At 39.3% G+C, this 18,517-nt stretch overlaps 2 protein-coding genes across 23 annotated transcripts in view; one reads left to right on the forward strand and one right to left on the reverse strand.

Annotated features, from left to right (window-relative positions):
* Positions 1 to 18,517, forward strand: part of SNX3 (sorting nexin 3) — a 1,122,685-nt gene that overhangs the window by 425,989 nt on the left and 678,179 nt on the right. The gene's annotated exons all lie outside the window — the stretch shown is intronic.
* ARMC2 (armadillo repeat containing 2) overlaps positions 1 to 18,517 on the reverse strand; it is a 219,665-nt gene that overhangs the window by 60,330 nt on the left and 140,818 nt on the right. For all 9 annotated transcript variants that reach the window (XM_050789125.1, XM_050789130.1, XM_050789127.1 and 6 more), the window contains 4 exons: positions 14,844 to 14,942; positions 9,002 to 9,177; positions 2,786 to 2,888; positions 1,236 to 1,459 (listed from right to left, as the gene is read on the reverse strand). In XM_050789125.1, coding sequence (XP_050645082.1) covers positions 1,236 to 1,459; positions 2,786 to 2,888; positions 9,002 to 9,177; positions 14,844 to 14,942 — 602 coding nt within the window. The remainder of the gene's footprint in view (positions 1 to 1,235; positions 1,460 to 2,785; positions 2,889 to 9,001; positions 9,178 to 14,843; positions 14,943 to 18,517) is intronic.

The following is an 18,517-nucleotide window of genomic DNA, read 5'->3' on the forward strand; positions in this document are numbered from 1 at the left end:
CGAGATCATGCCATTGCACTCCAGCCTGGGCAACAAGAGCAAAACTCTGTCTCAAAAAAAAAAAAAAAAAAAAAAAGTGAGAATTCTATTAAATTATGTACATGTATATAAATGACCACCAAAATGCTGGAGGTGTTATCTGAGGGTGAAACCATTGCAGGTGATTTTTATATTCTTTCTTATACTTTTCAGCATTTTAACAGGAAATATAATTAGTCTATAATCAGAAATTACTATTTTCATTGAGGGAAAAAAATTGAATGATTCAATAACACTGGGAGCATGGAAAATGTTTCTGAAGTCTTCCTAGCCAAAACAGGGCACACAGAAAAACTGTGCACATTTATGACTCAAAGAGGTTTTCACAATCTTCTTCAAAATGGAGACAGACCACAAAGTCCAAAATTAATAATCATCCAAATACTTTAAGCACCTTGAAGACAGGGCCTAAATCTAATTTTTAACAGTTTCCTAATAGCTTAGAGTGCTCTGAGTGCTCAGTCCTCATTAACTGACAAGCACATTTCAAATCCTATGAATTATTACATCAAAGATGCCATTATTTGACATACAAATGCTATTAAAGATAAAATCTCATCTAAAAAAGAGTATCCAAGCCAGAGCAGCTCCAGTGAAAATAATTTAACTATGAAATTTAATCTGCTACAACGTAAGCAATAAAACCCTAACACATAACAAAACTGGTCTACCTGCTCTGTTTATATTCAGTGCATCCAGTTTTGTTCCCTGCATTCCTACAGTCTCGGGGCTGCCTGGTATCTACATACCCACCTCAATGACTGTCCACTCAATCCCATTACCTTCGGTTTCTTACTGAAGATACAAGAGTAATGACATTAGCTACCAATCATCATAAATCATCTCCGGGCCAGGCCCATCTTCAACACTAAACAGCCTGCTAAAATTTGACTCCAACATGCAATTGTTTTGCAGAGAGGTACAACTTTTCCCTTCTTCCAGGCCTGCTTTCTCTGCAGGGCAGTGAAAGTGCATGCTGTGTGGAGAGCTGCTCTGGTAATAGCCATGGAATAGCCCGTCCAGGACAACAGGCACCAGGTCCTCATGGGGTGGAGGTGGGCTGTGGCTGCTGCCCTTGGAGGCTGGGCACCCACACCTGGCTATAGGGGCCTCTTGCATGCCATTCTTTTAAAACTGGCATTAGGCAATGTGAAAACTAATTTTACACGTCTAATCTTTTCAAGTAAAATACTTACCTGGACTAGCAAGTGGCCCGAATTAGGCAAACATGTACCACATTTCTCGGTGTTCTCATTTATTTGGTTTATCAAATTTATCAGTATTTCCACAGCACCTTTGCTGATCATTTCATTAAGAAATCCTGGATTTCCAGAAATGAACTTTATAGACCCCATACAGTATAAAAAAGCTTCCATGTTACTTTCCAGGTCTTCACTTCTTAGTACCTCCAACAATGATTCTGTCAAAGAGATGAGTTATTATAAATGTCTGAGTATAACAGCGGGAGATAAATATATTAAATAAGTTGTGTGTGAACATAAAATACACTTTGTAAAATATGTTTACCAAAATCTACATTCAAGTGCTTGTTAAGAGTTATATCGTATAAAGAGAAAAGCTTACTTTTAGTTAAGACAAATCTCTGTAATAGTAATTTCAGCAAAAGGATGGGATTATTAATAAATAAGAGAAAGTATTATTTTAATTAATGTCATTCCTTGCCTCTTACTAATTATTTATTGGCCTTTATTATTTGTTACAAAAATTTTGAGTCATAGAATACTAATAATTTAACAAATTTAAGAGTTAAATTTCAATAAGTCTTTAAGAATATATTTGTTTCTGTATTATTAGTGGGAAATCCATGACAGTAGCTTAAAAAAATCTCAATCACCCTAGAAAAAGATAACTTGAATACAACACCTATCCTTTTCCCAAGACAACTTAAGAACATTTATTCAATAACATACCACTACTTGGTTTTACGAGTAATCCAGGCAAATCCAATAAGGTTAATAATGCATATCTCACATTTAATTATATTAATGCCCATGTAATAATTTGAGATGATTGTTTTCAGTCTACAATTCTTAATTAGTTGATTCAACATTAGACATTTCTTTCAGTACTCGTTTTGTCCCTGTCTGCCAGGGGCAAAGAAAGATGAAAAGATAATTTATCCTATGTTGCAAAAAGAGAACTCAAAATATTTTCCATGTTGCTGCATGGAAGATACTTTGTATCTTCTCTTCTTGTATCAGCAATATTAATTCATAAAAACATTTCCATTTAGGTAACTAGGTATCTTAATTTTTTAGAAGTACAACAAAAATTAGGCATGAGCTAGACAAGGTGTAATAAAACTTCCTTACCTACAAATTTGAAACATTGTGATGTCAGGTTTCTATAACAGTTATAGCTGTCTTTCAACTTTCAGTCATTCCTAGTATATTAAAGACTAAAATTTTCAATTATGTCAAATACTATTACATGCATTTTTCTATATATTAAATCCAAGTCCAGGAAATGAATTCTTAAATGGGGAACACTTTGTAAATCACACAATGTTACTACAGGTGTTGAAAGAAAAGAGCAAACTACCACAGGATACATTCAACTGAATGTGGAAAACAGAGAAGGACAAAGTAAAAATGAGCATTGCAAAACTTCTGCATGTTTCTAGAAAACAAAATATTCCTGCTATCATTGATTACACATTTTCTCTCCAGATATCTAATTTTTACTCAAGTACATTTGCTCAATAGTAGCACTGAATGACACTCACCCAGAATGCTGTCATTTTGAATCAAAGAATCATTCTTCTCATTCCTGCTAATTTTAAATATAAGTTTGCAGACATTAAGAAGATTCTTTCTACTCACTTTAAGCTGCAGAGAAAGAAACACATCTCTATTGCAGAAGGAAATAAAGACATGCTGTATTTTAAAAAAAATAAACCACAAACATCTATTTTTAAAGTGCAGCAAGAGTATTTTTAAACATGAAGAAAAGTTCTAAAGAAATCAACTTTGAAAAATTTAGACCACATATTTGCTAACTGTGGTATCTAATTAACTCAATTATAGTAAATACAATATAAATGATCTTTAGAATAAACATTTTAATGACAGATCTTGGCGACTGTGAACAGTGTGGAATAAACATAGAAGTGCAGATATCTCTTCGATATATTGATTTCCTTTCTTCTGAGTATATACCTAGCGGTGGGGTTGCCGGATCATACAGCAGCTCTATTTTTAGTTTCTTGAGGAACCTCCAATCTGTTCTCCTTACTTATTTCTTACTTCATAAAGTCTCTCTCTCTTTTCTTTTTTTCAGAGACAGGGTCTTGCTCTTTCACCCAGGCTGGAGTGCCGTGATGCCGCCATCACAGCTCACTGCTGCCTTGACCTCGTGGGCTCAATCAATCCTCTTGCCTCTGCCACCAGAGCAGCTGGGACTATAGGCATGTGCCACCGTGCCTGGCTAATTTTTTCAACTTTTTTTGGTAGAGATGTTGCCCAGGCTGGTCTCAAACTAGCAGGTCAAACAATCCTCTCACCTCAGCCTCCCAGTGTTGAGATTACAAGTGTGAGCTAACACGCCCAGCCAAGTCTCATATTTATATGTGTGATTATTAGTTACTTTTAAAGGAGTATATGAGGAAGAAAGGGGTGCAGTATACTGCTAATACATTTAATTAGAGTAATTGCATTAAAACACAAAAGTAGAGAAAGAAGAATACCAAAATTTCACATTAATTTAGAAAAGAATACATAGTAGAGACGAAGGAAAGAAAAGAAAGGGGGAAGCTTTTGGTTTTATCATTTGTATAAAAGAAAACTTAATACTGTTTAATTTGATAATACACATATATTTCTTTTTAAGGTCTATTTCTGGAATGCTTTGAGATAATCACAAGTAACATCTAAATTTGAAAATTACCTTCTAGGCTGGATGCAGTGGTTCACGTCTGTAATTCTGGCACTTTGGGAGGCTGAGGCAAGTGGATCACGAGGTCAGGAGCTCGAGACCAGCCTGACCAATATGGTGAAACCCCATCTCTACTAAAACTACAAAAATTAGCCGGGTGTGGTGGCACGCGCCTGTAATCCCAGCTACTCAGGAGGCTGAGGTAGGAGAATCACTTGAAACCGGGAGGCGGAGGTTGCAGTAAGCCGAGATCGCACCACTGCACACCAGCCTGGGTGACAGAGCGAGAATCCGTCTCAAAAAAAAAAAAAGAAAGAAAAAAGAAAATAAAATTATCTTCTAAATCATACAAAAAGATCTAAGTAAACTAAACACAGGGTGATAAGGAAATATAGTTGGGTTTTTTTTTTAAAAAAAAAAAAAAGCAAAGTATAGGATGACTGACTGAATCAAATGGTCTAAATTAGCTGTGTATTTAAAGTAGTAAAAAAGAAAAATAAAAAACACCCTAAATATCCAATATTAGGGAATAGTTTAATAAACTGTGGGACATCAATACTATTCACATTAAGCAGTCACAAAAAAGCGTAACTGTGAACACTATGTTTAAAGAGGGAAACATTTATAACCTACTGTTAGATGGAAATACTATGTGCCCTCATCACAAAAGTGTAAAAATGTGTTTGTAGGAATAAAGTCATCTGAACAAAAAATTATTTCTGTGTGAAAAGGATGACATATAGGTGATTAGTTTATTATTAAAAACTATCTTTTAAGTTATTTTATTTATTTTTTGAGACGGAGTTTCGCTCTTCTCCCCCAGCTTAGTGTGCAATGGCATGATCTTGGCTCACTGCAACCTCCGGTTCCCGGGCTCAAGTGATTCTCCTGCCCCAGCCTCCCAAGTGGCTGGGATTACAGGCATGTGCCACCATGCCCGGCTAATTTTTGTATTTTTAGTAAAGATGGGGTTTTGCCATGTGGGCCAGGCTGGTCTCGAACTCCTGACCTCAAGTGATCCACCCACCTTGGCCTCCCAAAGTGCTGGGATTACAGGTGTGAGCTACCACGCCCAGCCTAAAGTTATTTTTAATAATATTTATTAATGAGTTTTCAGTTACTTAAAAAAACATAATGGAATCTGTCAGGCATATTTGTTATTTGTTCTGTGTTTGATCCACAAATATTTACTGGGCGCCTGATGTGTACCAGGCACTGTGCTGCTCACTGCACAAGACACCAAGATGGCCACGGTCAGCCCCCAGCTGGAGCGGTCCCAGGAGGCGAGCACTGCCTGTGGTACAGCTTCTGCATGCCCTCCTGCAAGAGGCCACTTACAAAAGTTATTCCAGAGCAACCCTGCAAATTCGGTGTTGTCATTCCCATTTTGCACTTGAGGAGTGCGTGCCTCAGAGAGGTCACAGAACCACCTCGGCATCACCTGGGCATGCATTAGGAATGCAGAATCTCAGGCCCCACCCGGCAGTACCGCCTCAGAATCTGCATTTTACAAGACCCCCAGGGGATGCATGTGCACACTGAAGTCTGGGAAACACTGTTATGGAAGCTTCAGAAACTGTAACACATGGCGGAATGGAGATTCCTTCTGTTCCCAGGAGGAAAATAGGAAATGGGAACCTTAATACATGTTTAATGATTAGGTATTTAAAATAACATTGTTTAAAACCCCCAGAAAATAAGAGGGCTTAAGAAAACAGAAGAACATTTCTATATTGATGGAAATATATATTATTCCTAATATTTGGGAATATATTTGAATCGGCTGACTATCTTCTACTAGATTGTGAGTCCTTGAGGTCAAAACCACCATTTATTACTCTTTCTATATGTAATATGTAGGATGAGTTCCATACTTAATAAAACTTCATGGAAAAAAATGAATAAAACTCACTTTCCTTTCCCCCACCAAATCTTACATTTTTAGTAAAAAGTGGCAAACGAAAACAAAACAAAACAAAAACCCCTTGTATCAGAGTTTTCATTAAAACAACAAGAAGAAAAAATAAAAAAGAAAACAAAGAAAAGAAAAAAGACAACCACAATTTCCAGGCCTGCTGTAATGTCAATTTACACTCAGAGTAAATTTGTATGGCTTCTCCATTGTTAACTGTAAAATTATGACTTTAAGACATAAAAAGATAATAAAATCTTACATTTATGCAAGGGGTGTAGACTATCTTATTTTTAAAATTCCCTGTTACTCTCCCTTTCCTTTGCTCTGCTTTATTTTTCTCCCTTAGTTCTCATTATCTCCTTTGGTATCTGCTGTGTTTGCTGTCTGTCTGCCCTGCTACAGTGGCAACCCCAGAGGCAGGAGCTAGTTTATTCACTTGTATTCCCAGTGTCAAGAAGAGTCTCTGGCCAGGTGCATGACTCACACCTGTAATCCCAGCACTTTGGGAGGCCAAAGTGGGAGAACTGCTTGAGGCTAGGAGTCTGAGACTAGCCTGGGCATCATAGTGAGACCCCATTTCTTTTTTTTTTTTTTTTTGAGACAGAGTCTCGCTCTGTCACCCAGGCTGGAGTGCAGTGGCCGGATCTCAGCTCACTGCAAGCTCCACCTCCCGGGTTTACACTATTCTCCTGCCTCAGCCTCCTGAGTAGCTGGGACTACAGGGCGCCCGCCACCTCGCCCGGCTAGTTTTTTGTATTTTTTAGTAGAGACGGGGTTTCACCATGTTAGCCAGGATGGTCTCGATCTCCTGACCTCGTGATCCGCCCGTCTCGGCCTCCCAAAGTGCTGGGATTACAGGCCTGAGCCACCGCGCCTGGCCTGCGAGACGCCATTTCTATAAAACATTTTTAAGACATCAGCCAGGTGTGGCAGTGCATGCCTGTGGTCCTAAGCTCCTCGGGAGGCTGAGGCAGAAGGATCACTTGAGCCCAGAAGTTTGAGACTGCAGTGAGCTGTGATCTTGCCACTGTACTCTAGCCCTGGGTGACAGAGCGAGATCTTGTCTTTAAGAAAGAAAACAAAAAAGAGTCTTAGCACAAAGTAGGTTCTTGTGGTAGGGTAGTTTTCCTCTTATGTTAAAAACAGTAGTTTATTCTATTTAAAGTAAATTTGGCAAATTAAAGTAAGAGAAGTTAAAAAATCACTCATAATAGTGCCACTATGTATAATCACACTTGCTATTGGTATTTCTTTTCTTTTTTTACCCTGTACAAAGGGTGCTAGATTTTTTTCCCTCCTAAATATAGTCACATTCGTACTGTATATATTTGTTTGTACTCTTTTAAAAAAAACTTAATACAGTAACATTTAAGCTTATATATTTTTGTATATTATTTTGTAAGAGCTTTTGACACAAAGATTAAAATTAAGATGACAGTCTGGAAAACTCATTTGCCAGTATTTGCCAATAAATAGGCAGAGAGAAATTGTGAAAAACTTCTTAGTCCCATATAGCTTTAGTTTTTGCTGATTTTTTCTTCTTCAACGGTTCTTACGATGTAGTCTTTTAAAATTTTACACAGAACCCCATCACCAAGGTCTAAGCTAAACAAGACCTTGTCTGGAATGTTACAGGAGATCGAGGCAGTAGATGGGAAGTTGGCCTTGATGGATTTGAAGGTCCTTTCTGATGCTGGTTCTGCAGCTAGTCAGAAGGCAAACCCACCCAGCTCTGCACTCTGGAGTTTTAGCCCAGCATCTTGCTCCTGATTCAGCAAGGCCATCAATGTCACCAAGAGGGCTTTATCTAATCATATGTTTAGCTCAAAACATGTTCACTGCCTGGCAGATCATTTAGCCTTTTGCCCTAAAATAATAAAATTTGTGCCATATATAGATAATTAATTTGAATGACACCATTAATAACCAAAACAATATTTTCTCTGCAAAGCATTAAAAGAATTCATGTTCCTTCCTTCCTCCTTCCTTTCCTTCTTGCTCTTTCTTTTTATTTTCCCCCTCACTCTTTCTTTCTTTCTTTGGCTTGGTACGGAACAAAATGTCTAGGATCCAGATTAAGATAGCAAAGGCAATCTTTGGGCAGCTGCTGCACCACCAGAGCCGTGGAGTGAAATCACTATTTCAAACAAGTATTGCTTTCTTCACCACATATCACAATTTTTAAAAATAGAGTTAATAGTTTGACAGCTAAATAAGAATGTAGCCTCCCCCTGATATTACACAGATATATGCTCAGAAAATTCTGCTTTATGAAAGACTTCATTACCAGTATAAGAAAAGGTGGCATTCTTATTAACTAATAGTAAGTATGGCAACACTTACCTTCACTGTATACTATAAGATTTTAAATTCTATAAATTATGGGGTGTTAGCACAAAGCTTTTACTTGTATGAAACCAAGAAAACAAAGCTTCATTCATTTGTTTTCGCGGCTCTCTTAGAACATTCTATAATAATTGTGGCTTATCTTTTGGTTCCAACTGTTTATGGCTGAGACAATGAAGTGCTCCCCTCAAACAATGATATCATTTTGTTTGAGACAGAGTTTCTACAGACTTTTTTTTTGGTGTCTGGCCTTTTCTTCTCACACCTTGTGAAAGCCTTCTATGACCATTGAGGTACCTTCCTGTGACCACACGCAGCTGTTTTTCGGTTTCACACTGGTTCCTAAAGCACCTGGTTTATTATGACTGTGGCCTAAATTACTTAGTTATTTATTAAATCATATGACAGAATCAAACATTCAAGAGAAACCACAGCCTGCACCATCTGCTACTGATCTCCAGTCAAGTTATTTGAGCAACCGTTTCGAATGTATTTGCCTACGGTTATTTCTTTTTCTTTCTTGCCTTTCTTTCCTTCCTTCTTTTCTTTTTTTTTTTTTTTTTTAAACTTAGTCGCAGTCCAAAAATGTTAAGAGTTTCTTTGAACATTTTCTATGTACTCAGCTTTAGTTCCTTAGATAATACTTCCTGGTCAAATTCTGAGATGTCAGTTTATTACCTTATTTTTTTCCAAGATTCTAAACAAATACACTACATTTCTAATATTCTTTGTAATATTTACAAATAAAGCATTAAACAAAGCTTTTATGTGATATAGTCTACTAGACCAGAGGAAAGAAAAACTTACTGCTAGAATTATTTTTGCAAGTTTAAGGCTGAGCAAGTCTGAACCAACATCAACTAGTTTACATAGGGTCTTCAGGAGAATACTTCTTCTCTTAAATTTATTTCCAAGCATGTTTCCTTCCTCTAAAGCATGATGAAGTTGTGTGCAAGCAGCACAAACCGTTTCAATGTTTTCTTCTGTCAGAGCAAAGAGAGTAAAGCAACATTTACTAATTAAGGTTAAGTTTTCAAGTGTGTCAAACACAGTGTGAGTAAAAACCCTGTCATTATTTCCTTGGATATCTTCAAATTCCTGAACTCTATTTTTTTCCTTATCTTATCGCTTCCATCTACCCGATTTTTTTCATCCCTTTGATCCATCTCCTACCATGTTGACTTATTACTTATCAGTCATTAGCTTATCTAGAATACACAGTCTTTCAAAGAGGTATTGGAGAATGGGACTTCTACCTGCTTCAGTTGGCCTCCTTTACTCCAAACGCCCTCCACCTCAGCCCGTGCTCTGCTCAGTCTCACAGATGCATGCCACTTGCATCTTGACCTTCAACTCTTTTTTGCATAGTTCTATTGGCCGAAAATGTTCTCCATAACCCTCATTCCTACTGTTTTTGGTCCTTCGAGGCTCTGTTTATGTTGTAGCTGCTTCAGAAAAGATGCACTGTTCCACATTCACAAACATTACCTTAGGTTACTTATTTTCCATGTACATATGTGTGTGTTGTGTTACATGACCAGTGCCCTCAAACAGATGTCATGCTAAGTGAGCCAGTCTTACATATCTATCAACAGCACATGGTACAGTGAGAATACTGGATAGAATACTGTATGTAGCATAACTTCATACATATTCATTTTCTAATATATCTGTTGACAAAAACAATGACCAATATTTTCCTATGAGAATAATGCTCATCATCTAAGAAAAGAAGGCTCTACTAGAACAAAAGCCTGAAATGTCACAAAATCCACCATTATCTGGAGGTGGTTATTAGAAAACAAGAGAATAAAAAGATTTTTTGGGGTTGCTCACGCCTGTCGTCCGGCACTTTGGGAGGCCGAGGTGGGAGGGTTGCTTGATTCTGGGTTCAACGCCACCTGGGCAATACAGCAAGATCCTACTTCCAAAATAAAATAAAAAATAAATTTAAAAAAGGAAGAATATTTTAGTTAGGAAACAGGGAGATCTAGAACCTTTCATTTTATAATTATGATTGTGAGGAAAGTAATTTTTTTTTTTTTTTTGAGATGGAGTCTCACTCTGTCACCCAGACTGGAGTGCAGTGGCACATTCTTGGCTCACTGCAAGCTCCACCTCTCGGGCTCAAGCAATCCTCCTGCCTCAGCCTCCTGAGTAGCTGAGACTCCAGACACGTGTCACCACACCTGGCTAATTTTTGTATTTTTGGTAGAGATGGGGTTTTGCCATTTTGCCCAGGCTGGTCTCAAACTCCTAATCTCAAGTGATCCGCCTGCCTCAGCCTCCCAAAGTCCTAGGATTACAGGTGTGAGCCACCACACCCAGCCTAGGAAAGTAATTTTTGAAAGTGGTAGCCACACTAATTGGCATACAAAGAAGAAAAATAGCACAATAAATGGAACATGAGGGGAAATAAAATAATCTAACATATTCTGTTGAATAATATTATCTCTGATAGATTCCTTCATGAAATTTAAAAGTAGGAAACCAATCTTAAATAAATACCATAATGTGCTCTTAGAAGCCCACATAGAGGAAGTGTGTGCCTGCAGAAGGAAGTGACTCAGGCCATTTTTAGCTCTTTTCAACAATAACATCTAAGAAAAAAGTGTAAACCTCAATAGCTAAGTAACCTTCAATGTCTTTCGGTTATGCACTTAAATGAATGAATTGATGGGAAATGACTTAGACTAACTTTAAAAAAAGGGAAAAACCTGAACTCCTATTGTATGAAACACTTGTGTTTTGTTGTTTTATTCTTCTGTGACTGGCGGTTTCTTTACAAACCCTAAGTCCAGGCTCTGGGCCACTCATTGGCAGTGGGTGGTCCTCCAAGTATTTTTCTAACACTTCCTTCCACAAACTCTTCAGCCTGGTAGGTTCTATTCAAGAATACTTGTTTTTAGCTTTAAAAAAGAGGTTAGAAGAAAGGCTCACGGGTCAAATTTTAAACTATTGATCAAATCAATCCTTTATACCAAATAGTTTGTTATAAATGCTCTACAGCTGCAAAAGACAACTTGAATCTACGAACTATCAAGATTTGCAAGGGGCTAAATCTAGTGGGTAAAAGTTTGATGTGTAACAGAGAGTAACATAATCTCAGAGTAACTTCTATCCCCCAATATATGTATTCATCACAAAGGAAAGAATAAAAACTTGACAGTGGATACAGCTGTGGGACACCACCAGCAACAGAACGCAGCAGCATTGTGTACTCCTGGCAGGAGGCGCTGACAGGGACACAGCGGCACTCGTGCTCTGCCTGCCCAAGATGCTAACCTGGAGCTCATCACGGGGAAAACATCAGACAAACCCAATCTGCAGGACAGTCTGTAAAATATTCCTCAAATAGATCAAGATCATGAAAGAGATGTGGCAAATGATGAGAACTTGTGATCCAGGCTTTTATTTTTTCTCTAAAGGAAAGTATTGGGACAAATTGGCAAAATCTGAGTAAGATTTGTACAGTATTGTATGGTAATTTCCAGATATATAAGAGAATGCTTTTGTTTCTAAAAAATATACATGCCAGCCGGGTTCAGTGGCTCACACCTGTAATCCCAAAACTTTGGAAGGCCAAGGCAGGTGGATCACTTGAGGCCACAAGTTTGAGACCAGCCTGGCCAACAGAGCAAAATCCAGTCTCTACTAAAAATACAAAAAATTAGCAGGGTGTGGTGGTGTACACTTAACATCCCAGCCACTCAGGAAGCAGAGGCACAAGAATTGCTTGAACCCAGGAGGTGGAGGTTGCAGTGAACTGAGATCGTGCCGCTGCACTCCAGCCTGGGCAACAGAGCAAGACTCTGTCTCAAAAGAAAAAAAAATTAGGCCAGGCATGGTGGCTTGCGCCTGCAATCCCAGTACTTTGGGAGGCCGAGGTGGGTGGATCACAAGGTCAGGAGTTCAAGACCAGACTGGCCAATATGATGAAACTGCGTCTCTACTAAAAAAAAAAAAAATTAGCCAAGCGTGGTGGTGGGCACCTGTAGTCCCAGCTACTCGGGAGGCTGAGGCAGGAGAACGCTTGAACCTAGGAGGTGGGGGTTGCAATGAGCCAAGATCGTGCCACTGCACTCCAGCCTGGGTGACGAAAGCGAGACTCCATCTCAAAAAAAAAAAAAAAAGAAAGAAAAAGAAAAAAGAAAAAATTAAAATATGCATGCCAAAATACTTAGGAATATGGGACATTTGGTTGGCAACTTGTTCTCAAAAGGTTAAAGAAATTAAAAACTGTGTCGTGGTAGAGAAAAAGAGAGGGACGGGGAAGGGACAGAATGAGAAAGCAAATGCGGCTAAGTGTTACTATTGGGGGGATCTGGATGAAGAATATACAGCATTTTTTGTGATAGTCTTGCAACTTTTCTGTAAGTCTCAAATTATGTCAAAAGTTAAAAAAAGGAAAAGAAAAAAATTCTCAAGGGATCGAGTAATCCAGCCCTGCCACCATTCACTGATGTTTTGTTCTGTTTTTTGAGGCAGGGTCTCTTTCCGTTACCCAAGCTGGAGTGCACTGGCACAATCACGACTCACTGCAGCCCCGACCTCCCAGGCGCAAGTGACCCTCCAGCCTCAGCCTACCACGTAGCTGGGACTACAAGTGCATGCCACCATGCTCAGCTAATTTTTGTATTTTTTGTACACATGGGGTTTCTCTATGTTGCTCAGGCTGGTCTTAAACTCCTGAGCTCAAGTGATCCTCTTGCCTTGGCCTCCCAAAGTGCTGGGATTACAGGCGTGAGCCACCATGCCTGATCCATTTGCTGTTCTTAATGTTATCTAGGGAGAGACATGCCATATTTCCGTGTTTAATAAGCCTTCTTCTGAGAAGGGAGATTCATTCACATTTCAAATCCCCACTCCTGTTAAATTTTCTCTACTAGTGTGCATGGTAGGCAGAGCCCTTAGCACCCTCTTAAAATCCTTCCGGCTGAGCTGGACATGGTGGTGTGAGCCTGTAGTGTGAGAACCACTTCAGCCCAAGAGTTCAAGGCCAGCCTGGGCAGCATTAGTGAGACCCCTCTCTTTAAAAAAACTCCTGGCCAGGTGCAGTGGCTCACGCCTGTAATCCCAGCACTTCAGGAGGCCAAGGCGGGTGGATCATAAGGTCAGGAGTTTGAGACCAGCCTGGCCAATATGGTGAAACCCCCATCTCTACTGAAAATACAAAAAAATTAGCCGGGCGTGGTGGCGGGCGCCTGTAGTCCCAGCTACTCAGGAGGCTGAGGCAGAAGAATAGCTTGAACCCGGGAGGCAGAGGTTGCAGTGAGCCAAGATTGTGCCACTGCACTCCGGCCTGAGTGACAGAGCGACACTCTGTCTCAAAAAAAAAAAAAAAAAAATCCTTCTTTCCTGTAGGAAGACTTCCTACAAGAAAGGCCTTCACAATACTGACTCAGTGTCCCCATTCAATGTTTTGCAATATATTTTCTTATGTAACCTTTACCCAGACTCATTGTTCTTCTCACTATTGTTTGCACATTATCTCCTAAGATAAAGGGCCCAAAGCTAACCTGGCACACTAATATGAGGGGGAACATAGTAACTCTAGAGGGGAAAAAGTCATCACATTCATATCCTTAGGACTTTGGGCTGCAGAAGCCTTTTGAGATAACCTAGTCTCCACCTCGTCTGGCAGGTGAGGACACTACTGCACACAGAGTCTAGGTGACTCCTCATGGCCATATGCTTAGCAAGGAGCAGCACCAGGACCAGAAACCCTGTCCAGGGCTCCCACATTAACCATGAACACAGCCAAGCACCAATGGGGAGCAGAGGAGGGGTGAGGTCATTTGAACCTTTCGGGAATCAGGTCTTTTGCAGCACGTCCCTGTTTGGTTGCTGGAGAGGATTCATTTACCCTGCTTCTCTTAGAGCATAGTCCTGTGGCTACCAAGCTGGTTTGCTCACCAACAACTCCTAGCAAAGGCTTACTGTGCACTGTGTGCCAGGCACTGGGCTTGCCCTAGGGCTATGACCACTGCTCCAGAGGAGCCTGGTTCAACTTCAGAAAGAGAATCCTTGAGGAGCTGCAAAGAGGGAGAAAGTGGAGGGCCATCCCATGACACGCTTTCCCTCCCCTTGCAGGGACCCATCGATCATGGGCCTTCACTTCTGGGGCAGTTCAGAGTGCAAGGGTGGGACACATCCCAGGCCATTTCCCATGCTGTGGGTGGTATTCCTGACAGATGTGCTCCCTTCAAGAGAGTAGGACATATACCAGTTGGACCAAGGAAACCACGGGCACACCTGTCAAGGACGCCAGTTTATGAGACTCAGCTTCCAAGCCTGAAATCTGTTTTAATCTTTTACTTTCTTGAGTATGAACAGCCACCTGAGAGAAGTTAAACCAGCATTTCCTTGGGCAGAGGAAATGATAATTAATTTATATTACAAAGGAAATTTTAGAAATTGGCTCTCTTGGTGCACGTAAAGCATAATCTTACTAAAAATTATGTGTGCATGTATTATTTAATACACACAGGGTAAATAAATAGATGACTTCATTTGTTTTTGAACATGTTCACAGAAATGATAGTGAAAACTTACTAAAAATATCAGGGCAATGGGGAACACATAAATAACTACAGGTATTGTTTTAAAAAAAACAAAAACAGGTTTTTGTTTTGTTTTGTTTGTTTACCCTTTTCTAATTCACGCAAAATCGGTACAATCCTTGTATTCCAAAAGACTTCGTCTACTTCTATTTCTGCGTCCTCTTCTTGCAGGTCAGCTTTTGGGACTGCAAAAGAAATCCAGAACAGGAGAAAAAGTTATGAAAAAGGAGTTGTCATGAAGCACAGTCAAAAGCCTTTACTATTCATCACTACAATTAATAAACTGGAGAATTAAATTAGCCTTTGCTCCCCAAGCCTGACTATTTCTCATTAGAACTACAGGTCTTCTAATCAAATTACCCCAAATTAAACTCAGACTGGATAACGTAAACAAGTCAGAACTTTAAAATATGATCTGGTCACTTCATAAAGTAGTCAGCTTTGTAAATACTGATGACTGTCAGTAAGGCAAACAGTTCTGAGTTCATTTTTACTTAAACGTATCCCTCTGTAATATAGAATAAATAACTATAGATATGTAAAGAATAAGGATTTTGAAAATGTGTAATGAAAAATTTTCTAAAAGGGAGACCTAAAATGACTTTCTTTTCTATAGAAATAAGATGTCCACACTAACATGGGGCCAGTAGCATTAATGCCAAGTGATTTTGTGTGGTGCAGCAGAAAAGCCGGGGCCTTGGGGGCTGACAAATCTCAGTTCAAATCCCAACTCCGTTAAGGACATGGTGAGTGACTGGGGTCCAGTTTCTTATCCTTTCTGAGTCTCTGTTTCCTCATCAGCAGAACAGAATATTTGCCTTCGAGGGTATAAGAATTAAAATATATGGTATAGGTAAAGCTCTGAGCTCAGTGCCAAGCCTTTAGCAATATACAGTATATAATTAATTTCATTTCCCTGATTAAACAAGCACACAAACAGGTAATCACCCCTGCAGTATCTCATACCTGTGTGATACTAACAAGCCATCAAGAGTAGATGCTGCCTGTGAATATGGGTTGCAGGGAATAGCAACCATTGACTGTGTACTCTAGATGCAGGAGGCCTCCATTTCATTTTCACAGTAACACTACGAGGAGGTTCCCAAACAATCCCCATTTTGCAGGTGAAGAAAGTGGAGCCCAGGTGTACTAAGTTATCTGCTCAGGGTCGTATAGCTCCCCAGCCTCTGCACTTGACCTCAAAGCTATGCTGACTTGCAGCAAACTAGCCAACTAAAGGGTGACATTGGGGGGAAATCTAACTCGTATTAGAAACTGCGAATTACGATTATATTTCACACAGGCAGTATCTCAAGATCTAAAACACTGACTGTAGCTGGAGGTGGCGTTGCTGTGCCGAGGCATTACTGAACAGTGCTGGAGATGTATGCCTCAGTCTCCCTTCTCTGAAGACCACCCTTTAAATCCTTTATCTGGCACTTGGTCTACATCAAGTCAGGGAGTCCACGCCCTCTCGGGGCAGGGTGGACCTGGTACCAATTAAGTGTACACACAGAAGGTGCCTGGACCCTAAAAATGTCACATAAAGAGTTAGAAATCAGGAACAATCAGAGGGTGAGAGGCTGGAAGAGAGAGAGACAAGAGGCAGAGAAAGACAAAGAGACAGAGACAGAGAGAGGAGCAAAAGGGTATATAGCCCATATATTTTCAGGTTACTTTAAACAAAGGACAAGTTGAGCAGGAGGCCTGTTAATAGCACAGGTTTGGAGTCACCATCCGAGTTTGAATCCTAGCTCTGCCACCTACTAGCTGGTTGACTACGGGCAAATTGCTTCACCTCTCTTCTGTAAAATGGGGTAACAATGGTTATCTCTAAATATTGTGATTAGGATTATTAATTTATTTGTGCTCTTCTGTATTTTCCAGTGCCTCTAATGCATTATTATTATTCTTGAAGAGAAAAATATATACAACACATATTAAATGTGTGTAATACCTTAGTACATATCCATATTAATATTTTTTAATATTAATATGGATCAAAATAAAATTCTCTGCATCAAGAAATCCAATAAAGTCCCTTGACGATTATCTGTACAAATAGCAGAGAAATCCATAGATAACACATAATGGCATGTATTGAAAAACTCATTTGAAATCAGAGATATATTTGAATTCTGAATACTCACACCATCAAATGGTGCTGATGTCACGCAGGAGAAGCAGGGACACTGTACAATCTATCTATCCCGCCCAACACAGAGGCCTTCCCCTGTTATACTACATGCTAGAAATGGCCACTCTCAGTTGCAGCAAGTCCAGGCTTGCCTTTTATCAACCCTTCCCACTGCCAAGAGCAGCTGACCCACACAGGGCATCCAAGATCACCTAAGCAGCAAAAGTAAATAGAAAGAGGTTGTCAACAAAGCTATTATTAAACATTTGCAGTGCAGTAAATAGCCTTAATAGCAAGGTTTCAGATAATCTATCTAACCCAGTACAAGACTTCACCATAAAATACTAAACTGAATTGTCTTTAGGACAAATTAGTCCACATCAGTACAGATTCACAATCCCTTATCCAAAACCTTTGGAATCAGATATGGTTTGGGATTCGGAAACACATGGATTTTAGAAAGTCAATATGGTATACACATTGCACATTACAAACCACCCCCGCAGGGCCTTCTGCAGCAGCACCCTGTAGCAAAATATCTGAATATTCACAGTAACAAAATGAAGACTCTAACTGACTTCCCATCAGGCTCAGGGATTTTGGAACTACAGATAGTTTGTAGACTACCATCTCAATCTTTTGGATCATTGTTTTTATGAATCTGCCTTAACTTTGATAATTCATGGATGTGGATTCTAAAAATAAACATGAATATTCAAGTAATACAAAAAACATAGTTTCTCATATTTGTGGATAATTAACCTATTCAAAGTCCAAAGTATATAAAGAATAAAATAAAATAAACATCTATCAAGGCAAGTGAAAGCCAGAAAATAAGTCAGGCAAGTTATTTAATCCACACATATTTATGACACACTTACATTTACTAGAAACTAGACTTTGAGTCCAATAAGTTCAAGTCTGCATTTTTTACCTCCTATGCAATATGCTGCTTAATACAGAAGTTCTATGAGAAACCACGGCTATCAACTGTTTTTCAGGACAAATAAAATGGATAACTTATTCACCCCAGAAAGAGCTAAATTACAGGGGTGAGTCAGAAATCACAGAACAACTTATTTAACCCTCATGGGCCCTTATGAATGTTTCTGAGATTGGCTTCTCCTCAGAACCGAAGTTACTGAGTCACTGGTATGAGGGTTTCCTTCCAACCCTCTCCTAGGAATTTCAAAGTGCACAGTTGTGTCTGGCTATAGCCTTTCTACCTCTTCACTCACCCTGGGCCTCCCCCTGCCTCCATTTTATACACAATCCCTGAGTTACTCTAGAAAATGAAGCAGGGAATCATATGACTGCTTTTTAAGATACACACAGACACACAAATAACAAAAAGGTTGTCTCAATCTTGGGCAACAATCTAATATTTTAGAAAGCACTTTCATCTAGGTTCACAGTTTGCTAAATATAAACATTATGATTCAACAGGAAATTGGGTAAGTCAAGCAAAAATTTCAGCATGTTTTTGAAGATTTTGCTGTCTCAGTGGTTATAGTTGTTAACCACAGCTTTGAGTTCTGGACACAAAAACCTGACACAATGTTTGGATTGGCTGATGTTTTTAGCATGTAAATGTAAAATCCTTAGCAACTATGCTGGCTCGAA

Source organism: Macaca thibetana, chromosome 4, assembly GCF_024542745.1.
Source record: "Macaca thibetana thibetana isolate TM-01 chromosome 4, ASM2454274v1, whole genome shotgun sequence".
Taxonomy (NCBI): Eukaryota; Metazoa; Chordata; class Mammalia; order Primates; family Cercopithecidae; genus Macaca; species Macaca thibetana.